At 38.7% G+C, this 24,958-nt stretch overlaps 1 protein-coding gene across 1 annotated transcript in view; it reads left to right on the forward strand.

Moving 5' to 3' along the window:
* KCND2 (potassium voltage-gated channel subfamily D member 2) overlaps positions 1-24,958 on the forward strand; it is a 532,786-nt gene that overhangs the window by 502,749 nt on the left and 5,079 nt on the right. Inside the window, exons 2-5 of the mRNA XM_066362551.1 lie at positions 7,483-7,645; positions 17,416-17,511; positions 19,300-19,392; positions 23,472-23,719. Of these exons, the coding sequence (XP_066218648.1) occupies positions 7,483-7,645; positions 17,416-17,511; positions 19,300-19,392; positions 23,472-23,719 (600 nt within the window). The remainder of the gene's footprint in view (positions 1-7,482; positions 7,646-17,415; positions 17,512-19,299; positions 19,393-23,471; positions 23,720-24,958) is intronic.

Consider the following 24,958-nt stretch of genomic DNA (forward strand, 5'->3'; position numbering starts at 1 on the left):
TCCTCAGATGATGGAAGGGGTTGAGGAGCTCTGTAGGTTCTCTTTTTATAAGCCAACTAATTCCATTTATGAGAACCCACCTCTCATGAGCTAATCATCTTCCAAAGGCCCCGCCTCCTAATAGTATCACACTGAGCATTAGGATTTCAACATCTACATTTGCGGGAGATACATTCAGACATACCATAGCAGATGTTTATATTTCAAATACACCTCTAAATGCTAGTTTATGCTCCATGAGAAGTTGTTGAGTTTTTCTTTAACTAATGTATTCGTTGAAATATATACAGCTCTTACTGAGCCAGCACCTGCCGTGTATAATGTACAGGATGCTCCCAGACTTCTGCGAAGCTGCGCAGGGTCTAGTATTTCTGTTTCTTACACCTAGAAATTTAAGACTTATTATTGTAAAAAAGAAAAAGGGAGAGAGATTAAGATTAAGTGAGCACTGAGGTTTATTTTCAAATCAACATTTCCTTCTAATTAAATGAAGATCTTTTCTACTTTCATCATTGTAAATATAATAAAAGATGTAGTTTTTGTTTTCTCTGTCAGTATCAGTGGGAAATAGTTGCATAACTAGACAGTCATGCTTTAGCTGGGGAGGTTTGCCTTATAGAATGTTTCTACTTATCAAATTAGCCTATATTTTTATTCTTTGAAGAATAAATTGAAACTATATGAAGAGGTCCAAGAATTTAGCTGTATTGTGTTCAAACACTATGTAAGAAACTTCATGGAAATAGTTTTTCATTTGAGATCTAGAGATAACCACACTCTAGCCATATAATTTCTGGAGAAATGACAAAAAGGGGAAAACTGAGTGAATAGTGATAAAATTTGCTTATAATGTATTATTTCTAAAAATCATGCACACCTGCCTGACCAGGCGGTGGCGCAGTGGATAGAGCGTTGAACTGGGATGCGGAAGACCCAGGGTCTGGATAGAGCATAAGACTGGGATGCGGAAGACCCAGGGTCCAGACCCCGAGGTCGCCAGCTTGAGCGTGGGCTCATCTGGTTTGAGCAAAAAGCCCACCAGCTGGAACCCAAGGTCACTGGCTCCAGCAAGGGGTTACTCGATCCGCTGGAGGCCCACGGTCAAGGCACATATGAGAAAGCAATCAGTGAACAACTAACGTGTCGCAACGCACAATAAAAAACTAATGATTGATGCTTCTCATCTCTCTCCATTCCTGTCTGTCTGTCCCTGCCTATCCCTCTCTCTGACTCACTCTCTGTCTCTGTAATAAATAAATAAATAAATAAATAAATAAATAAATAAATAAATATCATGCACACCTTTCAAGCTATTTCAATATTACTTGATCAATTGGGAAGATGAATGGATAAAAAGATAAATAGAGGATAGATAGATGATAGATAGATAGATGGATTCTACTTATTTGTCTGAAATAATCAAATTTAGTCACTTTTGTGGCACTGAGTGCATGCCAAAATTTAAGTACTTTGCATGAAATTTTTGGATAATAGTTGAGATTATAGTCTTCAAAACCAGCAATTGAATCTTTCTGAAGACCTGGCCCTCCACTCACTATGGTCTTTAATTTGTGGTAAAAGATTGTAATTATAACGAAGTGTTTGGGGGGTAATGTGTACAAATACAAACGTAACTTTTTTATGGGAATGATACCTCCGTGCTGTACCTTTTCACAGATGTTTGGAGGGAAGGGAGCAGTCAGTCCAGGATAGGGAAGGATCAGAAAGAAGCTGGAGTTGCTCCACATGGTGATGTAAGAGCAGGAGGGAAAACTTAGAAAAAGCAGACGAAAATAGAAGTATGAGGAAGGCTTCCCTCCAATAAACAAAGTTCAAGCCTGCTCATTTCTTATTATGTACAACTTACTGGTAGTTATTCTTTTATAATATGCTATCTTCTCTCCTGTTCTCTCCTATCTTTTAAGAATTTGATATTTATTGTTTTTCTATTGATTTTTCAGAGAGAGATGAAAGGTGAGAGAGAAACATCGATTTGCTGTTTCACTTATTTATGTATTTATAGGCTGATTTTTGCATGTGCCCTGACCAGGGATCAAACCTGCACCTTTGACATATAGGGGTAATACTCTCTTCAACCAGGCCAGGGCTCAATATTCATCTTATTTGACCTTAGAAAACTCTATAGCCTTTGAATCCATTGTATTTAAATATTTTAAATGTTTTTTATGAAAGAAAAGACCTCATCTATATAATGTTTTATTGTAACTCTTTGGGAAATGGATTTTTGAAGACTGGAGACATATTAAACCCTGAAAACTATGGAAAAGAACCGAATATATAATACTGCTGGGCTTAGCATAAATTTAAGAATAAGGAGCCAGGTAAAATACAGTGTGTCTTCATATGGAATATGAGGAATAAAATACCAACTGGTACATAAGTTGCCTAAGATAGAAATAATCATTAAAAGATGACAGTATAGTAGGCAATGTTTTATTAAATAATCTTTTAGCCAAAATAAGTATCACTTCTCATTATAGCTTCCTATTTAAAGTCTTTCCTCCACTGAGTTTCGAAAAGATATGGCACTTGAGGACTATAATGCTATTTTGCTTCTTACTAAGATTTTGAATACTAGTTAAAAGGTGCTTTGTTAAAGAAAAGAAAGCAGCCAGTTTTACCAGAGAGGTAGATACTCCCCTTCCCAAGCAGGGTCTGTGCCCAGGTACATCTACACAGATAAAAATGACCTGCTTCCATTTCCCAAGGACAAAGAGAAACAAAACAGACACTGTAAGAACAGACAAGTCACACTGTGTATTTCTCATGATTCTCCAACATATTCAACCCAGTAAAATATACTTAAAGCATTACAAGTATCAACAGCATCCTATTTTAAAAAGGGGAGGAGAGCACAGAGAAAAACCAAAGGGGTGATATATCCATAATCAAGGGGTAGAAAGAAGAGCCAGGTGCTCCTTAGGGATCAGCAGGGCTCAGGTTGGCTCTACTAATAACCACAGGACAGCCTGCATGCCCATAAACACCCTGCCCATTCTCCTCCCTTGTGCCCTGTCCATCTGCCTTAACCTTTTATTGGCTGAGCCTTAGAGACTATCCTATTTTGCTATAACTTGAGAAAGCTCTGGCTTTCTGCCCTAGAGTAGAAATATAAGAGAGGATGTCCCAACCAATGAGCAATTTCTTCTCTTTTCCTCATCCCCCCATCATCATTGTGGCATTGACCAATCACCTCCAGCGCTCCTCTTTGATTTCTTGATTGAGAAGGAATTTTGGATTACCAAGCAAATATGGTAGAGGTAAATTATAACTGTAGGTCCTGGCCGGTTGGCTCAGCGGTGGAGTGTCGACCCGGCATGTGGAAGTCCCAGTTCAATTCCAGGTCAGGGCACACAGGAGAAGCAGCCATCTGCTTCTCCACCCTTCTCCCTCTCCTTCCTTTCTGTATCTCTCTTCCCCTCCCACAGCCAAGGCTCCATTGGAGCAAAGTTGGCCCCAGGCAGGTGCTGAAGACGGCTCCCTGGCCTCCACCTCAGATGCTAGAATGGCCTCGGTTGCAATGGAGCAACACCCCAGATGAGCAGAGCATTGCCCCCTGGTGGGCATGCCGGTGGATCCCAGTCGGGAGCATGAGGGAGTCTGTCTGACTGCCTCCCCACTTCTAACCTCAAAAAAATATAAAAAAATATAAAAAAATAACTGTAATTGCATTTGATGCAGATTAGCATGGCTTTACAACATCAAACCACCCTTAAGTATTGATATCTGTTACTGCTTTTTCCTTACAGATCCTTCTGGGCTATGAATGTGCTGCCTGGTTCATATCCTTACTTTCTACCATTTCATCACAGAACAAACAAGAGAACTGACTCTACCCATTTTTTCCTCCCTGAATAAGTGCACTTTATGCTTTATTTATTTATATCATCATCTTTGTTTACATTCAAAAAGGATCTACAGTGATTTTTTTCTCTAGTTGAATCCTGGGTACCGCATCAAAAATTACTTTCCCTGGGAAGCTTGCTTTATCAGCTGGCCCAGAATCCCTTTGGGAAAAGCCCTCAGACTCGATTTTCTCCCTTAGTTTAAGTACAGCCATTCTGAGTGCATGAAACTCCCTTCTCTATTCTCACCACCGCCTGCTACCTGGACTTACCAGTCTTCTGTCTTCTTCAAATCTCTTAGAGCTTTGAGTTCATAGCATACAATCAAGCTCTTAATTTTAATGATTACAAGTATGCTGGCCTTGCCTACTTTTTGACATAGTAAACCTAGAATACAAAAAAAGTAGTTAATAAATATTAATTTTTAAATTATCTTAGAGGCAGGAAGACTATATATGATGGATTCATTTAGCTATTTTATTTTATGTATTTGTGGTTTTTTTTAAGTGAGATGAGGGGAGATAGGAAGACAGACTCCCACATGCACCCTTACCAGGATCCACCCAGCAACCCCCATCTGAGGCTGATGTCTTGTCCATCTGGGGCCATGCTAGCAAGCAGGCTATTTTTAGTGTCTGAGGCAGAGGCTCCAAGCACCCAAGGCCAATGTGCTTGAACCAATCAAGCCATGGCCGCGGAAGGGGAAGAGGAAGAGAGAGAAGGGGGATGGAGAGAGTAGAGAAGCAGATGGTCGCCTCTCCTGTGTGCCCTGGCCAGGAATCATACCCAGGACATCCACACTCCAATGTCAATGTTCTACCACTGAGCCAGCCTGCCAGGGCTGTATTTGTGTTTTAACAGGCTTATTTTAATTGCATGGACTCAATGCTTGTCTTCTGTGGCCATCACAAATAGTTGAGTTTTATTCGCTTTCCCTTTTGAGAAACACTTTCTATATCCTAATTGATAAACTTTAAAATAAAAGGGAAAAGCTTCTGAAAAGCTGCTTTTAGTGTGTGCATACAGGGGTTTATGTGTGTTTTAGATTTCTCCAGAGCCTACTGCATAATCAGAGCAAACTGAAAGTTGTTTATAAAATAGGGCTGGGCACTCAGTGTGAACTGTGGTAAAACAGAAATTGGCTCATGACCACACAGCGGTATATAAAAAATTGATCTTCTCTTCCAAATTCTACTGACATATCTCTATAGTAAGAAATTTTTCAAGTCTTTTTTTTTTCTCACCTTGTAAATTCCTTTACTTTTGACCACCATTTCCTCCCTAACATAATCAGATTAGAGTTTCACTTCCCCCGTGGACCACAAAAAGTTGCAATGTTTCATATAAACACAGCATTTCACTTCTTGAGTTATTATTCTTTTATACTGTAAATTAATACTGGCATTCTGATGCCAAAACTTGTGGGGATTTTAGTTAGGGTGAATTAGCCCAGCTGCTGGTCACCCATAAATGCTGACAAGAATGAGTAACTAAGCCTTCAAAGCGGAAGACCAGAGCCTTCCAGGGGTCACCAAAGGCAGGATAGTCACAGAGCCTGCCGTCACTCTGTAGCCTTTTCAGGCCGACTCCTCAGTCGCCTCCATCTTCATACTGACACACAGAAGTTTTCCCACAAAAACAATGATTTCCTAGATCGCTCTTCAGGATATAATGCCTCCCCAAATACTCCTAAAGCCCCCTTGAGTCTGGATTCCAATACCCGCGCTCCTTGAGCCCTGTTTCTAAGGACTAAACCCTGAGAAAGCTGAGAATCTCAGAGCCTCGGGGTGAACAGAGGGTGCGTGGAGGTACATGGGTGAGGGGGGAGGGTAACTTCTGCAATAATAGAATCTAAGGACCTCCTCCCTGCCCCACCCCTAGGAATGAACTCTTAGGAGAACCCTGTGTCAGTAAAGCAGGGAAAATGTATTCATTCAGCTAATATTTGCTAAAAGCCTGCTTTGGGCTAGTAAAACACAAAACAAGAGCTCCTGGGTATATTGGTAGAGCAGGTGGGGAGTCAGAAATTAAGAAATAGCATGTGTTAAATGCTGTGGAGGTCATCAAGTGGGAACATGATGGGGAAAGAGTAAGACCATTATGGATAAGGCAACCGGAAAAGAAATTCTCGAATGGAGACCTCTGAGGCTCAACCTGAGTAATGATGGTCTGGGGGCAGCACACGTGACAGAAAGCCAGATGGCAAGCGTGGCCAGAGGGCAGCAAGCTTGGTGAAGGCTAGTGTGAAATACAGGCAAGAACTAAACAACATAGGCCCTCAGAGACAAAAGCAAGAAGTCCTGATTTACTTTCAAGTCTATTAGAAGGTGAGGCAAAGTAACCTCACCTCATTTTCAGTCTGATCTCATTTTTAAAGCCGTTCAATCTGGTGGCTCTGTTGGCATGAGTTGTAACGTGCTGAATGTGGAAGAGAGAGTTTGGGTAAGAAGCTGTATCCATGGTTCTGGCGACAGATGATGGCTTCAATGCTGGTGGGGAAGTGGAGGTTGAGGAAAGAAACCCAAATAGAACATACTGCGCTTAGCCAGAGACAACAAGGCTAGCTGAGAAATGAGATGAGAGGACTTAACACTGGGTGGCTGTTTCAATGTTGATAGAGGCAGTTGAGTGGTTTGCAGTTCCGTTTAATTAGAGGCGACAAACTGTGTGGGAGGGACAGATTTGAGGAGAGCAGAGGAAGCTACGGAGATGAAAGTTCCTTTTTGGTTAATTTAAGTCTTAATTGGCTCTTAAACGTGCGGAGGTAAAAATTTTTCAGACAAGATCATTGAAGATGTGAGTCTGATTTTCAAGATGTACATCAGGGCTATCAATGTAAATTAGGGGATGTAGATAATAAACCATGAGATTGGATAAAATTACATTGAAAAAAAGGTTTATGTGGAGAAAATCAGATGACTCAGCTTGAGACCTAAATTACCCCAAGATGTAGAAATCAGTTAAGGGAAAAGGAGTCAGAAAGAAGATAGAAAGCAGCCAATGAGGTAAAAACACTAGTGAAGAGAATGTTCTAATACTGAAGAGAGAAGTCAACTAACTAGTACAAATGAGAGAGTAAGATTATCATGTAGAAATGGTCATTGGATTCCATAAGGTTAATGGGAACTTGGAAAGTTTATTTTTAAGTAATAATACCTGATGAAAGGAATGTGATATACCACTTTTAATACCTAAATTTTATTAACTGATTCAATGTTGAAAAAAATTAAGTGGAAGAGGGTATTATCTAGATTCTAAACTTCAGCATAGAAATATTTATGATTAAATCAATATAAAGAATTATGCCATATTATAGAAAGGACAAATTAAAAAAAAACTATCATTAAATCATCTGACAAAATATTTTCCAATCATAGAGATTTCTAAATGTTAGACTTAATTTCTGCAAAGTTAAAAGATGTGTTTTTATATCCACGTATTTGTAATTTCTGGTTTTATAAAGCCTTAAGCCATGTATACTGTAGTCATGAAGTAGAGATTGGTTACTCCAAAAAAAAAATCATTTGGATTAAAGTAAAAAAGCTATTTGTAGCAGGTGGAAATAACTTTCTGTGACTTAACACAACATATATTTATATATTTTTTTCTAACTCAGGTATGGTGACATGGTGCCAAAAACCATAGCAGGGAAGATTTTTGGATCCATCTGTTCTTTGAGTGGGGTCTTGGTCATTGCTCTACCTGTCCCAGTGATTGTATCCAACTTCAGTCGGATCTACCACCAAAACCAGCGAGCAGACAAACGGAGAGCACAAAAGGTGTGTATTCAGCTCTATGTAATCATGATTTAGCATCTTTCACTTTTCAGAGTGAGCTTTAAAATCCCTTACTGGTCATTCAGCGTTCCAGATTTGGTTGATAGTTGCATCAGTCAGCATGAGCTAGGTTAAACTACAACAACAACAAAAAAAACCTCTTAATATCTTAGTGACTTAACACAATAAGGAATATTTCTCAGTCATGCTACAAGTCAATTACTGGTCCAGTGATGGAAACTCCATATTAACAATGTGCTTCTGCAATCATTTAAGAGGAAATAAAAGGACATGATGAATCACACACTGACTCCTAAAACCTCCTGCTGGAAGTGGGTTAAGTTACTTCCATCTCTATTGCATTCACCAAAGCAAGTCACATAGCCACGTGTAATTTCTAAGTGGGCAGGGAAATACAATCCCACTATGCAACCAGAGGCAGAAAAAAAAAACTAAGTAGTGAACAACACTACTGACAGTTGCAAAATCAAAGATAGATTCTTAGCAAGTTTTATTAGAATCAGATTTCCAAGTCTGATTCATTTAGTCTATCTCCATCAGGGGTCAAGCTGATTCCAGCAGACAAGAGCTATTAAAAGACACCAGAATGAACCTTCATTATTTTATAAAGTAGACACAGGAAGTTAAAATAAAATCTGATCACCTACAGCTACGTTCTATTCCGGGCTCAGCAGTTTACTGTTTCTCTGAGCTTCACACCAGTTAATTAATCCCTCTAAGAGTAAGCAACATGCATCCTCATCTACAAAATGGGGAAAACAATACCTACCTCACAATAAGACTGAGATTATATGCAAATGTATATAAGCATTTCATAATATTAACAATTTAAACTTTTACTAATAGCTCATTATGCCAGATGTTGGCTTAACATTTTTCAAAAAAAATAATTCATAAAATCTCACAAGTATAGGAGTTAACTACCAACATTATTCCTATTTGATGGATAAGAATCCTAAGGTATTCAAACAATAAGAAATTCTAAGGTCACAAATATAGTAAATCGGAGAATCATCATTCAGTTCAATCCAAGCCAATTCAGACTCCAAGTCATACACTCACACACAACGATAGACTGCCTCTCAGAGGGACTAAGAGTTAGCGTACTTCCCTTCCCCGTTCTTTGTCAAAATAATCGCCTTGAGAACCAAGACCCTGGTTGCTTAGAAGTAATTTTGGAAAGTCCCTTACTATTTCCTCAGGACTATAATGCTAGATTTCCAGCATTCTTCACAGACAATATATCTTGGTCCTCTAAGGATAGATTCACTATTTTTAATAACCAAGTACCATTCATAACCATGACCAAAGGATATGCACAACCTAGTCTAACTGTAAAATTTTTTTTTGACAGATACAGAGAGATAGAGTCAGAGAGAGGGACAGATAGGGATAGACAGACAAGAAGGGAGAGAGATGAGAAGCATCAATTTTTTGTTGCGGCACCTTAGTTGTTCATTGATTGATTTCTCATATGTGCCTTGACCGTGGGGCTATAGCAGACCAAATGACTCCTTGCTCAAGCCAGCGACCTTGGGCTCAAGCTGGTGAGCTTTGCTCAAACCAGATGAACTCGCGCTCAAGATGGCAACCCTGAGGTCTCAAACTTGGGTCTTCCGCTCCCCAGTCCGAAACTCTATTCACTGCGCCACTGCCCGGTCAGGGCTAACTGTAAAATATCTTTTCATGCAGTTCATAACTGACACAAAGGTAATTCCAGAATAGGATTTTAAATATGCTTTTGAACAAGGTCTGTCTCTTCAGTAAAGTATAAAATCCTATAAAGTAACTCTTTGGAAAGTTTAAGTTAATAAGTATAGTCACCTAGAATGTTGTTCAGAAAAATTATTCATGTCCATTGTCAGAGATCACTTTCCTCTACAAAAGAATTACTCTTTAAGCTTTATAGTTTCTTGCTTCCATTTTTGACAAGTATCTAACCTTTAACTAATTATTGTGGAGAATAGTAATATATAGTCCAGTTACCATGATTATATAATCCAATACACAGGGAAGGTTAGAAAAAGGCACCCTCTGGGCAATTGTAGTCTCATTCTGGACACAATTTTGGCCACAGGACATGGAGGAATTTCCATCAGGGACGTTCATGCTCCCCAATCATGACTCGGGCTACACTTTAAAATCCCTCTACTGGTGCATCGTTGACAATTACAGAAATCTCATGAAAACCCTAGCTCCCCAGTACCCATCAATCTCTGGCCTAGAAATTCCTCCTTTAATATAAGAACTAGCTATAAACAATTTTTCCAATGCCTAAAAAAGTTACCTATAGGAAATCTGTAAGAACTACAAATCTGATTTTCAAATACATCAATCTCCAAAACAGATGTACTTTTTTTCAAACATTGGCATCAATTACAATTAAATCAGCAAACAAATCTTAGAATATTTTAGAAGCCTTTTTGCCTATAGAAATTTAGAATGCAAAATGTATTACTGTGATGTAAACAAGTACACCAAATTGAAAAGTATGCTTTATGAATGTTTTTTGAGATCTTTAAAATGTCTCCTCTATTCTAAGTGTCTCTTATAAAACAATGTATTTTGTGTTTCATGACTACTGGAAAAGTTGGCTTTATAAAGCCAAGTGTAATCACCTGGTGTGATATGTCCCCTAAATCCTCGGTGACCAGTAAACTGAACATCGTCTTCTAAGAAAGTGCAGTGGATATGAAACTAAATAAGTTATCAAGGGATACTTCTTATTTTCTACCCAAAGAAATTAAAAATAATAAAAGAAACAGAATAAATATTCATTAGGCTAAAATAGTTTAGATTTATCTGGAATTGGGTGATTTGACAAATACCAAAGTTATGCTAAAATAACCAGCCTCAACCAAGTAAGGAGTTCACTCATTAAAAAACATCCGTTAAGAGAAATTATAAGCAATATTACAGAATGGATTTTTCAGATCAGATTTGTGGTGTTAGTTCTATTGCCAACAGCAAGCTCAAGCAAAGGCATGACATATACACAATATGCACTTGAGAGCATCCCCGTCATCACTCAGGGATACTGCCCCTCTTCTAGGTTCTTCCCAACAGCAAGTACTCTGCTAGCTCTCACACCCTGTGCCCACTCTTCAAAGAGAATGGGTCATTTACCACATTTCTATCAGCCTTTCGTAAATTCTTAAAGAAACAGCCCTGGCTAGTTGGCTCAGTGGTAGAGCATCAGCCCTGCATGTGGATGTCCTGAATTGATTCCCAGTCAGGGCACACAGGAGAAGGTCCCTTCTGCTTCTCCACCCTTCCCCCTCTTGCTTCTATCTCTCTTCTCTTCCCCTCCCGCAGCCAAGGCTCCATTGGAGTGAGTTGACCCAGGCGCTGAGGATGGCTCCATGGCCTCCGCCTCAGGCACTAAAAAATGACTCTGGTTGCAGTAAAGCAAGGGCCCAGATGGGCTTTGCCCCCTAGTGAGCTTGCTGGTGGATCCTAGTCAGGACACATGTAGGAGTCTGTCTCTGCCTCCCCCCACCCGCTCCTCACTGAAAAATATAAACAAACAAACAAAAAGAACACTGATATGTGAATGAATACAGACTAAAACTGTAACATCTCTTCCCCACCCCCATCATTTTAATTATATTTTAATAGATTTATTTATTTACTCAGTCATTCTATAAGCATCTATTGAATAGAATATATTAGCCAAAGTGAAGCTGAGATGATGCAATGACAGGTGGCAGGGTTGTGATTTTGAAGCAAAGAGTTTACCCTGTTTTAAAATACAAATCACACCACTTAATCGTCTGCATACTTAGAAGGCTAACTGGTGAGCAATTATCATGTACAATAGTAATAGTAATTATAATTCAATAATGCTAATAGCAATGACAACAACCCTCTCTAGAGTTTCTAGTATGTCCCAGGTGCTTCATATCTGTTATTTATAATTTCAAAATTAACTTGCACTGACCTAAATCCCAGCATTGCTTCTGCCCAGCCCTGCCGCCTCCAGGATTAACCAAACTCTAGAGCTTGGAATCATACTCTGTGTCCCACCGACTTCCTTCCTCTTTCTCTCTGTTTATTATTATTTGGTACTAACTTGTCTCATTTCTAGGGGAGTAATTGTCCTTAACAAAAGGGAAGATTTTAATTAATTTCTTAAATTTTTAAAAGTTGATGAAGTTTAATAGGGTACCTCCACATAAGGCACTTTACTAAAACCTTAAATGAAAGTTTAAGGTTTTCAAGTGTAAGTAAAATTTCTTAATAAATGGTACGGAAAGTAGGTGGTGTGATATTTGAAAACTAAGGAAATGCCTCAATACAAAGGAGAATGCCTCTATACCTACAATACCTTTGTTCTTTAAAAGTACAGATAATGATTTGGTAAGAAGATGATCTAATACAATGTTCTCAGTCAACAATCTGCCTCATTGAGAAGATGGAACCCACTTAAGGAAGTTGCTATCTCAATAGTTTGGGCCTTATACATCTTTCTCTGATTGGCATTCCAGTCTCTGTTTCTGAGAATACATTGTAAAGTCTATGTAATGCAATTTGGTGCAATAGAAAAACAATCAACTTGCTGAAACCCACTGCACACTAGCCTCTCTGAATGCTTCACAATAAAAGGGTTCCATGTCAAATTAGTTTGATAAAACTTGCATATGATTCCCCCTTTCATCTTCAAGACGAGCATCCACAGTATGATCTTTGTGAGGAATCCAACCTCAAAGAAACCCACTTAACCTTTCAGCATCTCCTAAACTTTCCTTGACCATAGAACCAGTCTGCTTCATTCAGCTAGTTTGGATTTCACCTATAACACTTACTAGTTTTATGAAACTAATTTTGAGAAATCTGCCAAGTTTAGAGAATTACATAAAACATGGAATTTAAGAAGAATTTGGACCCTGGCCAGTAGGCTCTGCAGTTGAGTGTTGGCCTGATGTATGGAGGTCCCAGCCAGGTTCAGTTCCCAGTCAGAGCCACACAGGAGGAGTGACCATCTGCTTCTCTGCCCCTCCCCCTTCTCTCTCTCTCTCTCTCTCTCTCTCTCTCTCTCTCTCCCCCTCCCCCCTTCCACAGCCATGGCTAATTTCTGCAAGTTGGCCCTGGGGGCTGAGGATGGCACTGTGGCCTCGCCTCAGGCACTAAAATAGCTCAGTTGTAGAGCAATGGAGCAATGGCCCCAGATGGGCAGAGCAGGCAGTCTTTCTCTGCCTTCCTGCCTCTCAGTTAATAATGATAATAATAATAATAATAATAATAAGAAGAAGAAGAAGAAGAAGAAGAATTTGGATGCTTAGAAAAATTATTTTCATAAGACATTTTTTCCCCAACCCCATCAATATTTCTCAAGGCAGATAAAGAATTTGAAAATAAGTACAAAGCTATTTTTTATGCTGAAATGTGTACACCTTATTTTAAATTAAATTTTGGAAGCCTCCTGTTTTTTCATATAGGCTAAATATTTATTGAAACCTTACTATAACTTCCATAATATTTATTAGTACTTGACCATTCAAAGTTCTTTTTCTTATAGGGCTGGGGATGGTGGGTTGGAAGGGCTATATTACCTCTCACTATGGTATTCTTTTAACCTCCCAATTACACAGCCAGAGTTGCCAAGGTTGTCATTATAAGTGGATCAGAAGTAAAGTGATTTTCTAAAATATCTTTGTAAAAGAATTTCTCTCAATTACCTACTGGATACAAAGATGTAATCACAGATCATAAAAAGGCTAACATTCAATAGCCACTTGGTGTGGTGCTCCACAAGACCAGTTACACCAATTAACCCAAAATGAAAGATAATTTATGATTGAAATTGAGATAGGAGGGTTTTTTATTTTCAATAACACAGTACAAAATGAGTATTCTGTCTCTAACAACTCCTTTTTTTTCCCCTAAGCTTTAGAACTACTTCTATGGTAGTGGTTGACACTGTATGTTGGCTTTCCATGAAAAAGATATATCATTTTCCTTTGCTGGGCAGTACTGTTGGCTAATTTATTTGTCTCCTTTATGATAGATATAGTGTGTGCTAATACTGCTGCTAAATGCTAAGAGAATGACATGGATGAGACTAGTAACTATGAAATAGTAACTAGTAACTATGATATATGTAATTATGATATAGAATTAAACTCAATAGTTGCAGAAAGAGGGGGGAAGGGAAAAAGAAAGAGGAAGGGAGATGAAGGGAATCAAAAAAGGCATTAAATGTTTCAGGAGACCAATGAGACCTAAGGACTGAAATTTCAACAATACACCTTTTGGGAAATTAAATGAGTTTTTAACTTACTTATTTCTGAATTTCTACCATCATTTCTAAGTCAGTGTTATCCAATTGCCAATCCACCAGAAATTTCATGGTCACAAAAGAGTTAACCACCCTGATGTTGTATGAAGTTTATAAACCCAATGATCTTAGTCAAATTCACTTATGCTCAGGGTAATTTCTGCCTTAGCGGTCCCCAAAATAATTCTCCTATTTTCACTAGTTCCCAAGTGTAAAAAGGTTGAAAACCACTGTTCTAAGTCATTTCCAAATGTGCTTGTCACTTGCCATTGTTTTATTGAGCTAGCCTGAAATCTTGGCTGAGCAGCACAGCTTTGAAGTTAAACATTTTCTAACTTCCAACTTCATTGCGTCATATTGACTCAGTATTTTGAGTGATGTGAACATTATACTGTCAACAAAGAGTAAAATTTGTCTATTTTTGCCAACCCTTCTAAGTGTGATCTTTTTACAATGAATTATTGTAACCTGGAATCAGCACATGAGAATAATTTCATGAAGGAAAAGAGAAGGAATGATGTTGAAACCAAACAGTATCTTAGTGGTATTTTGAGAGCTTCTCACAGCTCATTACTCTTAAAAGCTGTGGGTGAAAGGGCATCTTGGTACAACAACTTTGAAGGAAGTTGGGTAAAACTTATCAAACAAAATACATACACACACACACATTTTGGTCCAGGAATCATTCTGCTCTTAGAAATTTGTCTTGCAGATAAACTCCTTATGACACTCAAAATAATCAACATTGCTTGGAGTAGCAAAAGTCACTTAAAAAAATAAATTGTAGTTGTCTGGCTAAATAAATGATGCTTCATTCATACAGTGGTATATTACATATCCATAAACAAATGAGGTGGATCTATATGTGTCACTATGCAATGATTCTCAAGCTGTATTAAATGAAAACATTTGAGTGTCAACATGTGAAGCGTGAAGCGTATTCTTCCAACTGAGTGAAATATATGTGCATATACATATGAATGTACACATACTAGCTTTTAGATACCTAGAAACCTCCTGGCAAGATTCTCTAAAATTATTGTTGGTGGTTGACTTGGGAGCATAGCAGTAGGGCTGTTCCAGGGACCAAAGAGACTGGCTTGTTTTTCACGCCAATTTGTGGTATTTAAATTTTTGTCACATGTGTAGATTCATTTTTCATTTTTAAAATTTAGATAATTTTTAATTGTTATTAAAAAGAATATTCCAGGCCTAGAAACTAAATAGATGGTATTTTGGGAACGTGTAGAAAGGGAAGGGGAGTCTTTATAGCATAATTTTACAAAAAAAGTTCTTATTCAAGATATCCCAGTTGTTTTCTTACACACACATGCTAGATACACGTGATATAAATAGAATGGTCACCAAAACAGCGCTCAGCAGGAAGTGAAAACCAGACTCATTCCAGGACAGTCTGGAGCAGATGTGCAACAGCAGTTCTGAAGTCAAATGGAAACCGGAAATCTGGTGGAATAGTCAGCTCACTCAGTAATACCACGTTAGTGACCTCTTTTAATGTGAACAATATAACTGACCACTATAAACCCTCTAAACTGAAGAACACTCTCTATGAATAAATGCTTTAAAAATGAAAAATGTTATGAATCTCTCCAGAGTGGAGCACTATTTTCATTTCAACAAATGTAAGAGTGAAGTAAAAATCAGACAAGTGTGTCTTTGCGTGGGCCTGTGCCAATTTGAAGTGGATAAATTTAGGGGTTTTTTTAGGATCCCCTATAGCTCGTCATGGGTTCCACATTGGCCAATTTAGCAAATTGATTGCAAAAACAAAAGTTTATATTTGAGGGCACAGATGCAACTGAATAGCTTGCTTGTTTTTTGTTTGTTTGTTTGTTTGTTTGTTTTTTAAGGGTTGGAGGGAAGAAGAAAGACAGGTAATTGGTTTCTGGAAATTAATCACTAATTTTTAAAAAGACATTAATTTAAATGAAGATGAATTGGCAGCTGGTTTGCTGGGTTTTTATTTCATTAAGTTACTCAGATTGGAGAAAGGGAAAATACAGTATAAGTAAAGTAATAATACTATTTTTCTCCTATCGCAATTGACAGAAACAATAATATAATAACTTGATATTACTGTAAAGACTTCATTACAATTCTGAAGTGCATAATCCATCCCCAAAGTAGTTAATTGATGTTATGGACATGTTAACTAAAATAAAACACTAATATTATTACTGGCCTGCTTCTACAACGGGGGCTGGCCCTGCCCTAGCACAGTCTGGGACCTTTCACATGTCAAGTGACCTCCAGATTTTTTATTCCTTTGGGGAAAAATTTCAAGACATGAGTCTAGGTGAAAGTGAGAGTAAGTTTATTAAAACATGAGACAGCAAAGTATCAATCTCAGGAAAGGGGGCTGAGGGCGTCCTTTGTCCTGAGGGTTTTCTCTGTTTTCTATAGGCAAGAATTTTAAGGGAGATCCCAGGGGAGGATCTCAACAGAATACTCAGTAGGTTTCCAGGTGTGCTATTTAGTATGTTGATGCATTAAAATAAGCGTATTAGCCTGACCAGGCGGTGGCGCAGAGAATAGAGAGTAGGACTGGGAAGCGGAGGACCCAGGTTCGAGACCCCAAGGTCGCCAGCTTGAGCGCCGGCTCATCTGGTTTGAGCAAAAATTCACCAGCTTGGACCCAAGGTTGCTGGCTCGAGCAAGGGGTTACTCAGTCTGCTGTAGCCCCATGGTCAAGGCACATATGAGAAAGCAATCAATGAACAACTAAGGTGTTGCAATGAAAAACTAAAGATTGATGCTTCTCATCTCTCTTCGTTTCTGTCTGTCCCTATCTATCCCTTTCTCTGACTCTCTCTCTTTCTCTGTAAAAAAAAAAAAAATTAAAATAAAATAAAAATTAAAAAAATAAAATAAGCGTATTATAGTTTCCAAGATCATTTTCCAGTTAGTTTTACCTTTATCTTGGATTAAGCTGGATATAACTGGTTTTTGTTACCTACCTCCCTGATTATGGTGATTTAAACCATCTGCTCTTAGGCATCTTCAGTGAGGGAGAATGGGGTCTTATACTTTATATTAGCTGGCTGTCCATTGCTCAGCCATTCTTGACATTTGTTCAATCATTTGTCTGCCTGGTCAACCATTTGTCTCAATTTCTTCCTTCCACTTCCAGGGAATTTTTCCAGTTTCTTACTAACCTGCCTCCACAGGATGAAAATATAATTTTCCACAGTTACAAAAACTGGCACATTACTAAACATGTGTATGCTGACATTGGGATTATACAAAAGGGTATGCCCCGTTTCGAGAAGTGTCTACTCTTCACCCCGACCTGTAGGGGCAGACTTGGATCACTGGGGGAATGGGAAAAAATGGATCGAGTGGGACATGGTGGCCTGAGTAGCCCACAGTTTGTTGCTATGTAGAAACATGAGTCCTTTCATTTAAAAAAAAAAAAATTGTAAGTGTTAACATGACATTTATTTTTCTTCTATAGAAAGCCAGACTCGCCAGGATCCGGGCGGCCAAAAGTGGCAGTGCAAACGCTTACATGCAAAGCAAACGGAACGGTTTACTCAGCAATCAACTGCAGGTACAGTCGAGCACCTCTCTTTTATTTTATGCTCTATTTATTTGTGTAATGATGATTTATTTCTACTTAAACCATACCATTTTATTGAGGGTAATTATGAAAATGACTACTGAAAAAACAAGTGTCACTTTTTTATTACGTTACGCAATGCAGTCCTATTGGCGGTAACAGGTTAGAAACTGCGCTATGAAATATTGCCAGTGAAGCACGGCTCTCATTTGTGATTGGGCAAGAATTTACACACTATCATGTAAACACGGTGTGATATTGTGATTTCTAATAAGAAACATATATTTGGTCTTATTCCTGTTTCTGGCACTGAGCTCCTAGGTCCCTAGAATTTCCTAGGGGAGGAGAGTTAAAAAGATGTGTTTTGTTATGTTAATGTAGTGACTTTTGGATGGTGCCTAAGGTTGGGGACTGGTTGCCAGGGGAACCAACTAATTGGAAGGTTGGAACTTTCAGTCCCCGCCCCAACATCTTGGGAAGGGAGAGAGGTTAGAAATTGAAGTTCAATCACCAATGACCAATGATGTAGTCAGTCATGCCTAGGTAATGAAACCTCCATCAAGACTCAAAAGAAGCGACTTTGGAGAGCCTCCTGATTAGTGAACAGGTGGAGATTTGAGAGATTGGCAAACTCAGCACGAAAACCCTCACCCCTTTCCACAAACCTTGCCCTAAGCATCTCTCCAATTTAGCTGTTTCTGAGTTATATTATACCCTTTTGTAAAAAGTTGTTAATCTAGTAAGTAAAATGTTTCTCTGGGTTTGGTGAGCCACTCTAGCACATTAATCAAACACCAGGAGGAGCTGATTGGAATCTGATTTCTAGCCAGTTGGTCAGAAGCACAGGTAAATGTGCCACTTGCAGCTGGCATGTAAAGTCCAAGGAGGGGGTCACTGAAACCTCCAATGTATAGCTAAATGGCCAGAAGCACAGCTGATAACTGAAGATTGCAACTGAAATCCAAAGTGTGGGAAGCGCAGTCTTGCAGGACTGTGCCCTCAACCTGTGTAATTTGATGCTGTCTCCAGGTAGATGGTGCTCAAACTGAGTTGAATTGTAGGATGCCTGCTAGTGTCCAGAAGATTGCATTGCTTGATGGAGGGTGTAGGAGAAGAGAACCCCTGCCACATTGCAGTTGGGTTGAGAACCTTTTTACATGGAAAATGTCAAAAATGCTCAACAACTCAAATACCTACTTATATCTTATTTCAAAATTATTTGTTACTTAAAGTTGATTTGAGTGGGAGTAGGAAGGTGACATGATGTCACCTTTAAATTTTAATGAAAAGGGAACATCATTTAGTGTTATAAAAGTCACACTGTATGAAATACAATTTGAGAAACCACTTTTAGCTCAAAACTTTCCTTTAATATGTAGGATTCCAACCTCCTTTACTTACAAATTAGCTTTTATTTGGGTGAGCATAATATCATTTTAATATTATCTAAGTATTAGATTAAATTTTATTATCCAAAAAGAATGACTATCAGGCTTTCAAAGGCAGTTTGGTAGTTGAATTAGTAAAAGAGATTTAAATTTTCTGTTCAGGGAAGCAAGTTTAAAAGACCAGACTGCTAATTTGATAAAAATGCAAATACTGATTATTAAACTTAAAAGCAACTGCTTGGTTGTCTCTTTCTAGCTAAACAAAAATAAACTAAAATATTGCCGCTTAATCTCAGGAAATAGGCCAGATCTCTCCATGGAAGTGTGTAGCTGAGGTTCTCATGGTTTGTAAATAAAACAGAAAGCACTTCTGTCTTTTCTGTGTTCACAGTCCCCTGAGGAGGAGCAGGCCTTTCTCAGCAAATCAGGCTCCAGCTTTGAAACCCAGCATCACCACCTGCTTCACTGCCTGGAAAAGACCACGGTAAGGACCGCCTGACCGCCGCCCTACTAACCGTGATCCTGTCCCCTTTTGTGACTGCTTGGTCCTTCCAGGCAGGATTTTGCTGTCTGCAGCCCTGGGAAATATACTAGCACGCAAAATAAAGCCACAGTATTTGAAATTACAAGGGTTCCTCGGGTTCCTTGTAGGAACACAGTTCTGTTCCTACAATAGTGACATAACCCAAATTTGGGTGTAAGTCAAAACACACCCTAGCTTAAGTCACTTACCTATCCCAGCACAGTTTTAAAGTCATAATCTCAGACAGAAAAACACAACTGAACCACAGAAAAAGGAAAAGGACATCAATATACTGTGCTGTATGCTGTGCTGCGTAGTGTTCTGTGCATGAAGCCAAACTAGTTCACCCACATAGTCAGTAAGGACAACGCTAACAGCGCAAGCCAAAACACTTGTGTCTCAATTTTTTTTAAGTTTTTATGAGAGTGAGCGTTGTAAACTCAAAACGTTGTATGTTAAGACTGTCATAACCTGAGGACCCCCTGTACTTTGAAAGAGCATTGTGACGTTTCAATTTGGAAAGTATTTTAGAGACTTACTATTTAAAATGTTTTTATCTATAATTACTATCCTCCCTCTCTAAAACCAGTTTAGTGCAAATTGGAAGTTGTTTTCCAATAGCTGATTGCAAGTTCTAGAAAATATCATTTTACCCTGATTCTTAAAATGCTGATTAAACAGAAAAAGAAATAATGAAGTTCACATGTTCCTGTAATCTGGATCAAGGGCATATCAATAAAGATAATAAAAAGTAGAGAATGACTGAATATAAGCATTTTTTCTAATTCACAGTTATAATGAACAGAGATAATAAAATTATCTTTTTTTATAAGAGAAAATGGCATTTACTCAAGTGTCATGACCCTTTGGCTGAGGACTGAATGTGCATTTCTCCATTTCTACGCTCCCAAGTGGACCTCCCCTTTAGCAAAGTCTAGCTAGTTTGTCAAAAGACATCACAGTCTGCAACCTCAGAGCAAAACAGAACTTTCACCATATCCGGATCCACTCTTCTCACTCACTCACCAGAGATGCTTATTTGTATTCTCAATTCCAGCATATTGCCCATTCGTTTATTCATTTACTTTCATTTACCTATATAGTCTTTCAACAAGTATGTACTTACTACGTGTCAGATAGTGAGTCAAGACTCTAGATATGCCAGGAGGTCAGTCAGGTGAGGTCTCTGTCCCCAGCAACCTCTTTGTGGGGGACAAAATGCAGCAGATATTACTTGGGAAGGTCAATGAGCAGTGAAGCAACAATTAGGTCCCCAGTGGATTGGCAAAGAGGGTGGAGCCAGAGGGTACAAGAGCAGGCAAGGCTTTCTGGAGGAACCTTAGTTGAGACCCATAGGATGACTAAGAGCTAGGTAGACAAAGAAATGAAGGTGCTAAAAGGTGATAAAACCTGAGGGAGGCTAGAACTTGGTCTAAGAGTACTTGAGGGAATTGGAGGTTGGTCAGAAGGGGGAGAATGTACAAGCAGAGCACAAGAGGAGACAGAGCAAAAGGCACTGGCTATGTATGCAGCAGCCAAACTGGTGCCAGCTGTTAGACTATCAGAGTAGACCAGCCTTCCATTCAGCAACCTCTACACTTGAGTTCTAAGAAATAATTCAGAGTCAAGAGCCAAACTATAAGAGAAAGTTTATTTAGAAAGTCACAGAGGTAGAAGTATTCCATAGAAGAAATGGGCTCAGGAAATAAGATACAAAAGCAAAATAAGGGTCCTTGGAGGTTAGGAGGAAGAGAGAGGCAAGGAAAATGCACCTGCAGGAAGGCACAGGTGTGCTCCATAGAGAACGCCATGCTGGGTCCTGGGGTTGCGGGTATTTATCTGGAGATCTCAGGGGAGGCTCCCAATAGAATATTCATCAGCTTTCTAAGGTACGTTCTTTCATGGTCATGGTTTCTACTGAAAGGTCTGTGCCAAGGGGTCATCAGTCAGTGCTGCTGTTCATGACATCAGCCGTGGCATCACTTGTCTGGTTTTGCTGCTTTTCTGGTCCTGGGGCTGAAATGCAACTGAGGACTAGATGTTATCCCTGGAGGTTAACACTTAAGGGAATGGTTGTGCAAGGGCCCACATGGGAGTCCCGTGAGACCACTCTTCCATCCCTTGTTTGTTCCCCCTCTATGGGGGTTTAATCCACAAGGCTTCCAACATGCCAGGGAAGGACAGGCCAGGGAGGTCTGAACCACATGACCATCGATATGAAAAGCCAGGGGTTCTAAACAGTGTGACCAGTGATATACTAAAGAAGGAAAGATTACCCTGAAGGTGAGGTGCTTTTTCCAGTTTTGCTTGTTGCTAGGCACCCAGAGCTTGCCACCACTTCCAGACCTGGCCCATAGTCCTTGCTCTGCTCATGTCTGTCTAACTGCCCACCACTGCTAGCTTATGCTAGGTTTTTGAGGCATGTGATAAATTTTTATCTTTATCTCAAATGGAGAATTATTTGAGGCCTGTAAACAGGAAAGATACAAGATTGTAGCTGCATTTTAAATAAAAATAGGGACAGGTCTATAACTTACTAGGATAACTTTGAGATTTAAATAATAACATTAATAATAGAATGCATTTAGGCCTATCTTTTTCTTTCATTTTATTTTTACTTTTTCACTGTTTTACCATTAAGGGCTCTCCTTAATCAAAAATTACTTCATATCGATTGATACAGTTTAAACTGAGCTACTGACAAAAAGATATGGTAACCAGCAGCAAAGAGCCTTCCTCACTTTCAGTCACCAAGAAGATAAATTAGAACCTCATGCGTCATAACTTGTATTATGAGTGTGAAATGTGCATTGCAAGAAAAGAAAACAGAATGTGAATCCTTAGTGAACTATATTTTTTCTATAACATTTAATATTTAATCTAACATTCCATCTTATCTAAACATATTTTTCTCCAGACTTTCAACTATAGAATGTTAAATTTCATTGACTTCAAAATGCTCATCTCAGCAAAGAAATGACAAAATGAGTAACTAAAACAATCTATTTCCTATTAGCCAGTGAACTGCTTCAGTTGTTTTGCTAATGTTTAGGATGAGGGATAGTTAAAATGGAATTCTGCATGTGCAAAGCCTCCTTTATAAGACTGTTCCTACCGACACAAAGAAAATAAAATAGTAATTGAAGTCATTTTTAGTAGCTGAGACCGAAAATGTTTTTCCTTATGTTATTGAAGTAAAAGTCTTTCATAGGCATTTCAGGAGATAATTTTTTAACTATTTTAAAAGTAAATTTAACGCCTTGTTTCTCAGAGATGAAGTATAGAAAAGGATGTCCGTCACTGTTTGCTTCTTGGTTAGAACTCTTAACACAGGTAGAGATTCTCAACAAGGCCAGTGACGTGTCACAAAGATGAGAAGGAAAACCTGAGAAGTTTTAGCCCTAACCCCTTTTGGTTCGAACAGAAAGTGACACATTTTGCAGATAAATGTATTGTACTTATTTAACTAACAAGTTCTATTTTTCTCTCTACTGAGAATTTTTAGGAACATCCATAGAAATGGGAAATGTCTTAAATACGTCACTAATTCAAAAATATTTTCAATTCCACATGAAAATATTTCCTATTATATACTAGATGATCTAATTTGGATTAAAAATCATCTCTTTCCTATAATTCCAAGCTTTTTAAAAATAAAAGTCAATGTGAATTTCCACAACTTAGTGGGTATTATCTATACTAATTTTCAAGGTTTTTTTTAAAATTTAGCTTAGAACTTCCAAGTTTAATATTTAAATTAATAAAATGGCATTTCAAGATAAACTAAACCTACAAATAAATACTAAATCAGCTTGCAAGTGCCAATCTCAAGGTCTAACTAGAGAGATTTTATTTTCCTACAAATGCCAGGATGAGTTGGCTTTGATATTCTAATCTTAACAAAATGGTATTAGTTACCCACTGGACAGTCTAAGTATATGTGGACATTTCTGAGTTTTAAAAATAAAGCTATTCATTCTCTTTTCCAAAGTTAAAGTGTGTTTCTATCTTTCTCCACATTTTCTTACGCCTTGGAACAGAACCATGAGTTTGTGGATGAACAAGTCTTTGAAGAAAGCTGCATGGAGGTTTCGACTGTTAATCGTCCTTCAAGTCACAGTCCCTCCCTCTCTTCTCAACAAGGAGTCACCAGCACTTGCTGTTCACGACGACACAAAAAAACTTTCCGTATCCCGAATGCCAATGTGTCGGGAAGCCACCGAGGCAGTGTGCAAGAACTCAGTACAATTCAGATCAGATGTGTGGAGAGAAACCCGCTATCTAACAGGTAGATTAAGCTGTGTGGACCCACACCTGTGCTGGTTCCCAGAGCCTATCTCCACCAGCTTGTTGCTACATTTGTGGCATCTAAATCCTATTCTCTGGAGTTTAGAATGAAGCAAAACTTAGATTACAACAAATAGGGAAATAAATCTACTGTGATATTCATTAAGAGTCAAAGTGTAGCCCTGGCCAGTTGGCTCAGTGGTAGAGCGTCAGACTGGCATGCAGGAGTCCCAGGTTCGATTCCCGGCCAGGACACACAGGAGAAGCGCCCATCTGCTTCTCCACCCCTCCCCCTCTCCTTCCTCTCTGTCTCTTTCTTCCCCTCCTGCTGCCAAGGCTCCATTGGAGCAAAGTTTGCCCGGGCACTGAGGATGGCTCTGTGGCCTCTGCCTCAGGCGCTAGAATGGCTCTGATTGCTGCAGAGCGATGCCCCAAGATGGGCAGAGCATCGCCCCCTGGTGGGCATGCCAGGTGGATCCCGGTTGGGCACATGCGGGAGTCTGTCTGACTGCCTGACTGCCTCCCCGTTTCCAGCTTCAGAAAAGTAAAAAAAAAAAAAAAAAAAGAGTCAAAGTGTAGTTGTAGCAATATTAGAAGAGCAGAGAGAAGATAAAACAGTCAGGCAACCACAAATGTATTTCTGCCTCTTCAATTCCGCAGCTGTTTCTTATTTGAACAGACACCTGTGCACCCAGGTAAACACAAATAGCCTGAAATAATAGTCAACACTGCTGAAAGAGACAAATTAAATTGATATTGATATGATTAAAAAGTATTCAACAGCACCTATAAATGAATCAACACGGTCAATGTGACAGTGAAAAATAAAATTATGCCTACACAGATCTTCTGAATCAATATAGAATTTTGACCAAAAAAATGTATTTTGGCCACATTGAATACAAAAATCAACCCAATTCCAAGAAAGATAAGTGAAATACTAAAATGGTTTACCTCTAGTGAGTTAATAGACATTGTATATAAAGTTTTTCTATTGGTGTTTTCCCTTTGCTTCTCTTTATCTGCCTGTTTCCACAAGTCATTAGAGATCAATTTTGCCCAAATAATTTTACTTTGCTCTTCAAATGAAATCACTTATATTTTTAGATTAACAACCATGAATTCAGTGCTGCTTCTTTCCTGGGATCTAACAGTCTTTGAGGAAAACCTGGATGAGATTTTGAATTCAAGCTCTGTTGATTTGTATAAATCAGAGATCTCTGGGACCAGAATATTAAAT

The sequence above is a fragment of the Saccopteryx leptura genome, chromosome 2 (genome assembly GCF_036850995.1).
Source record: "Saccopteryx leptura isolate mSacLep1 chromosome 2, mSacLep1_pri_phased_curated, whole genome shotgun sequence".
Classification (NCBI taxonomy): domain Eukaryota; kingdom Metazoa; phylum Chordata; class Mammalia; order Chiroptera; family Emballonuridae; genus Saccopteryx; species Saccopteryx leptura.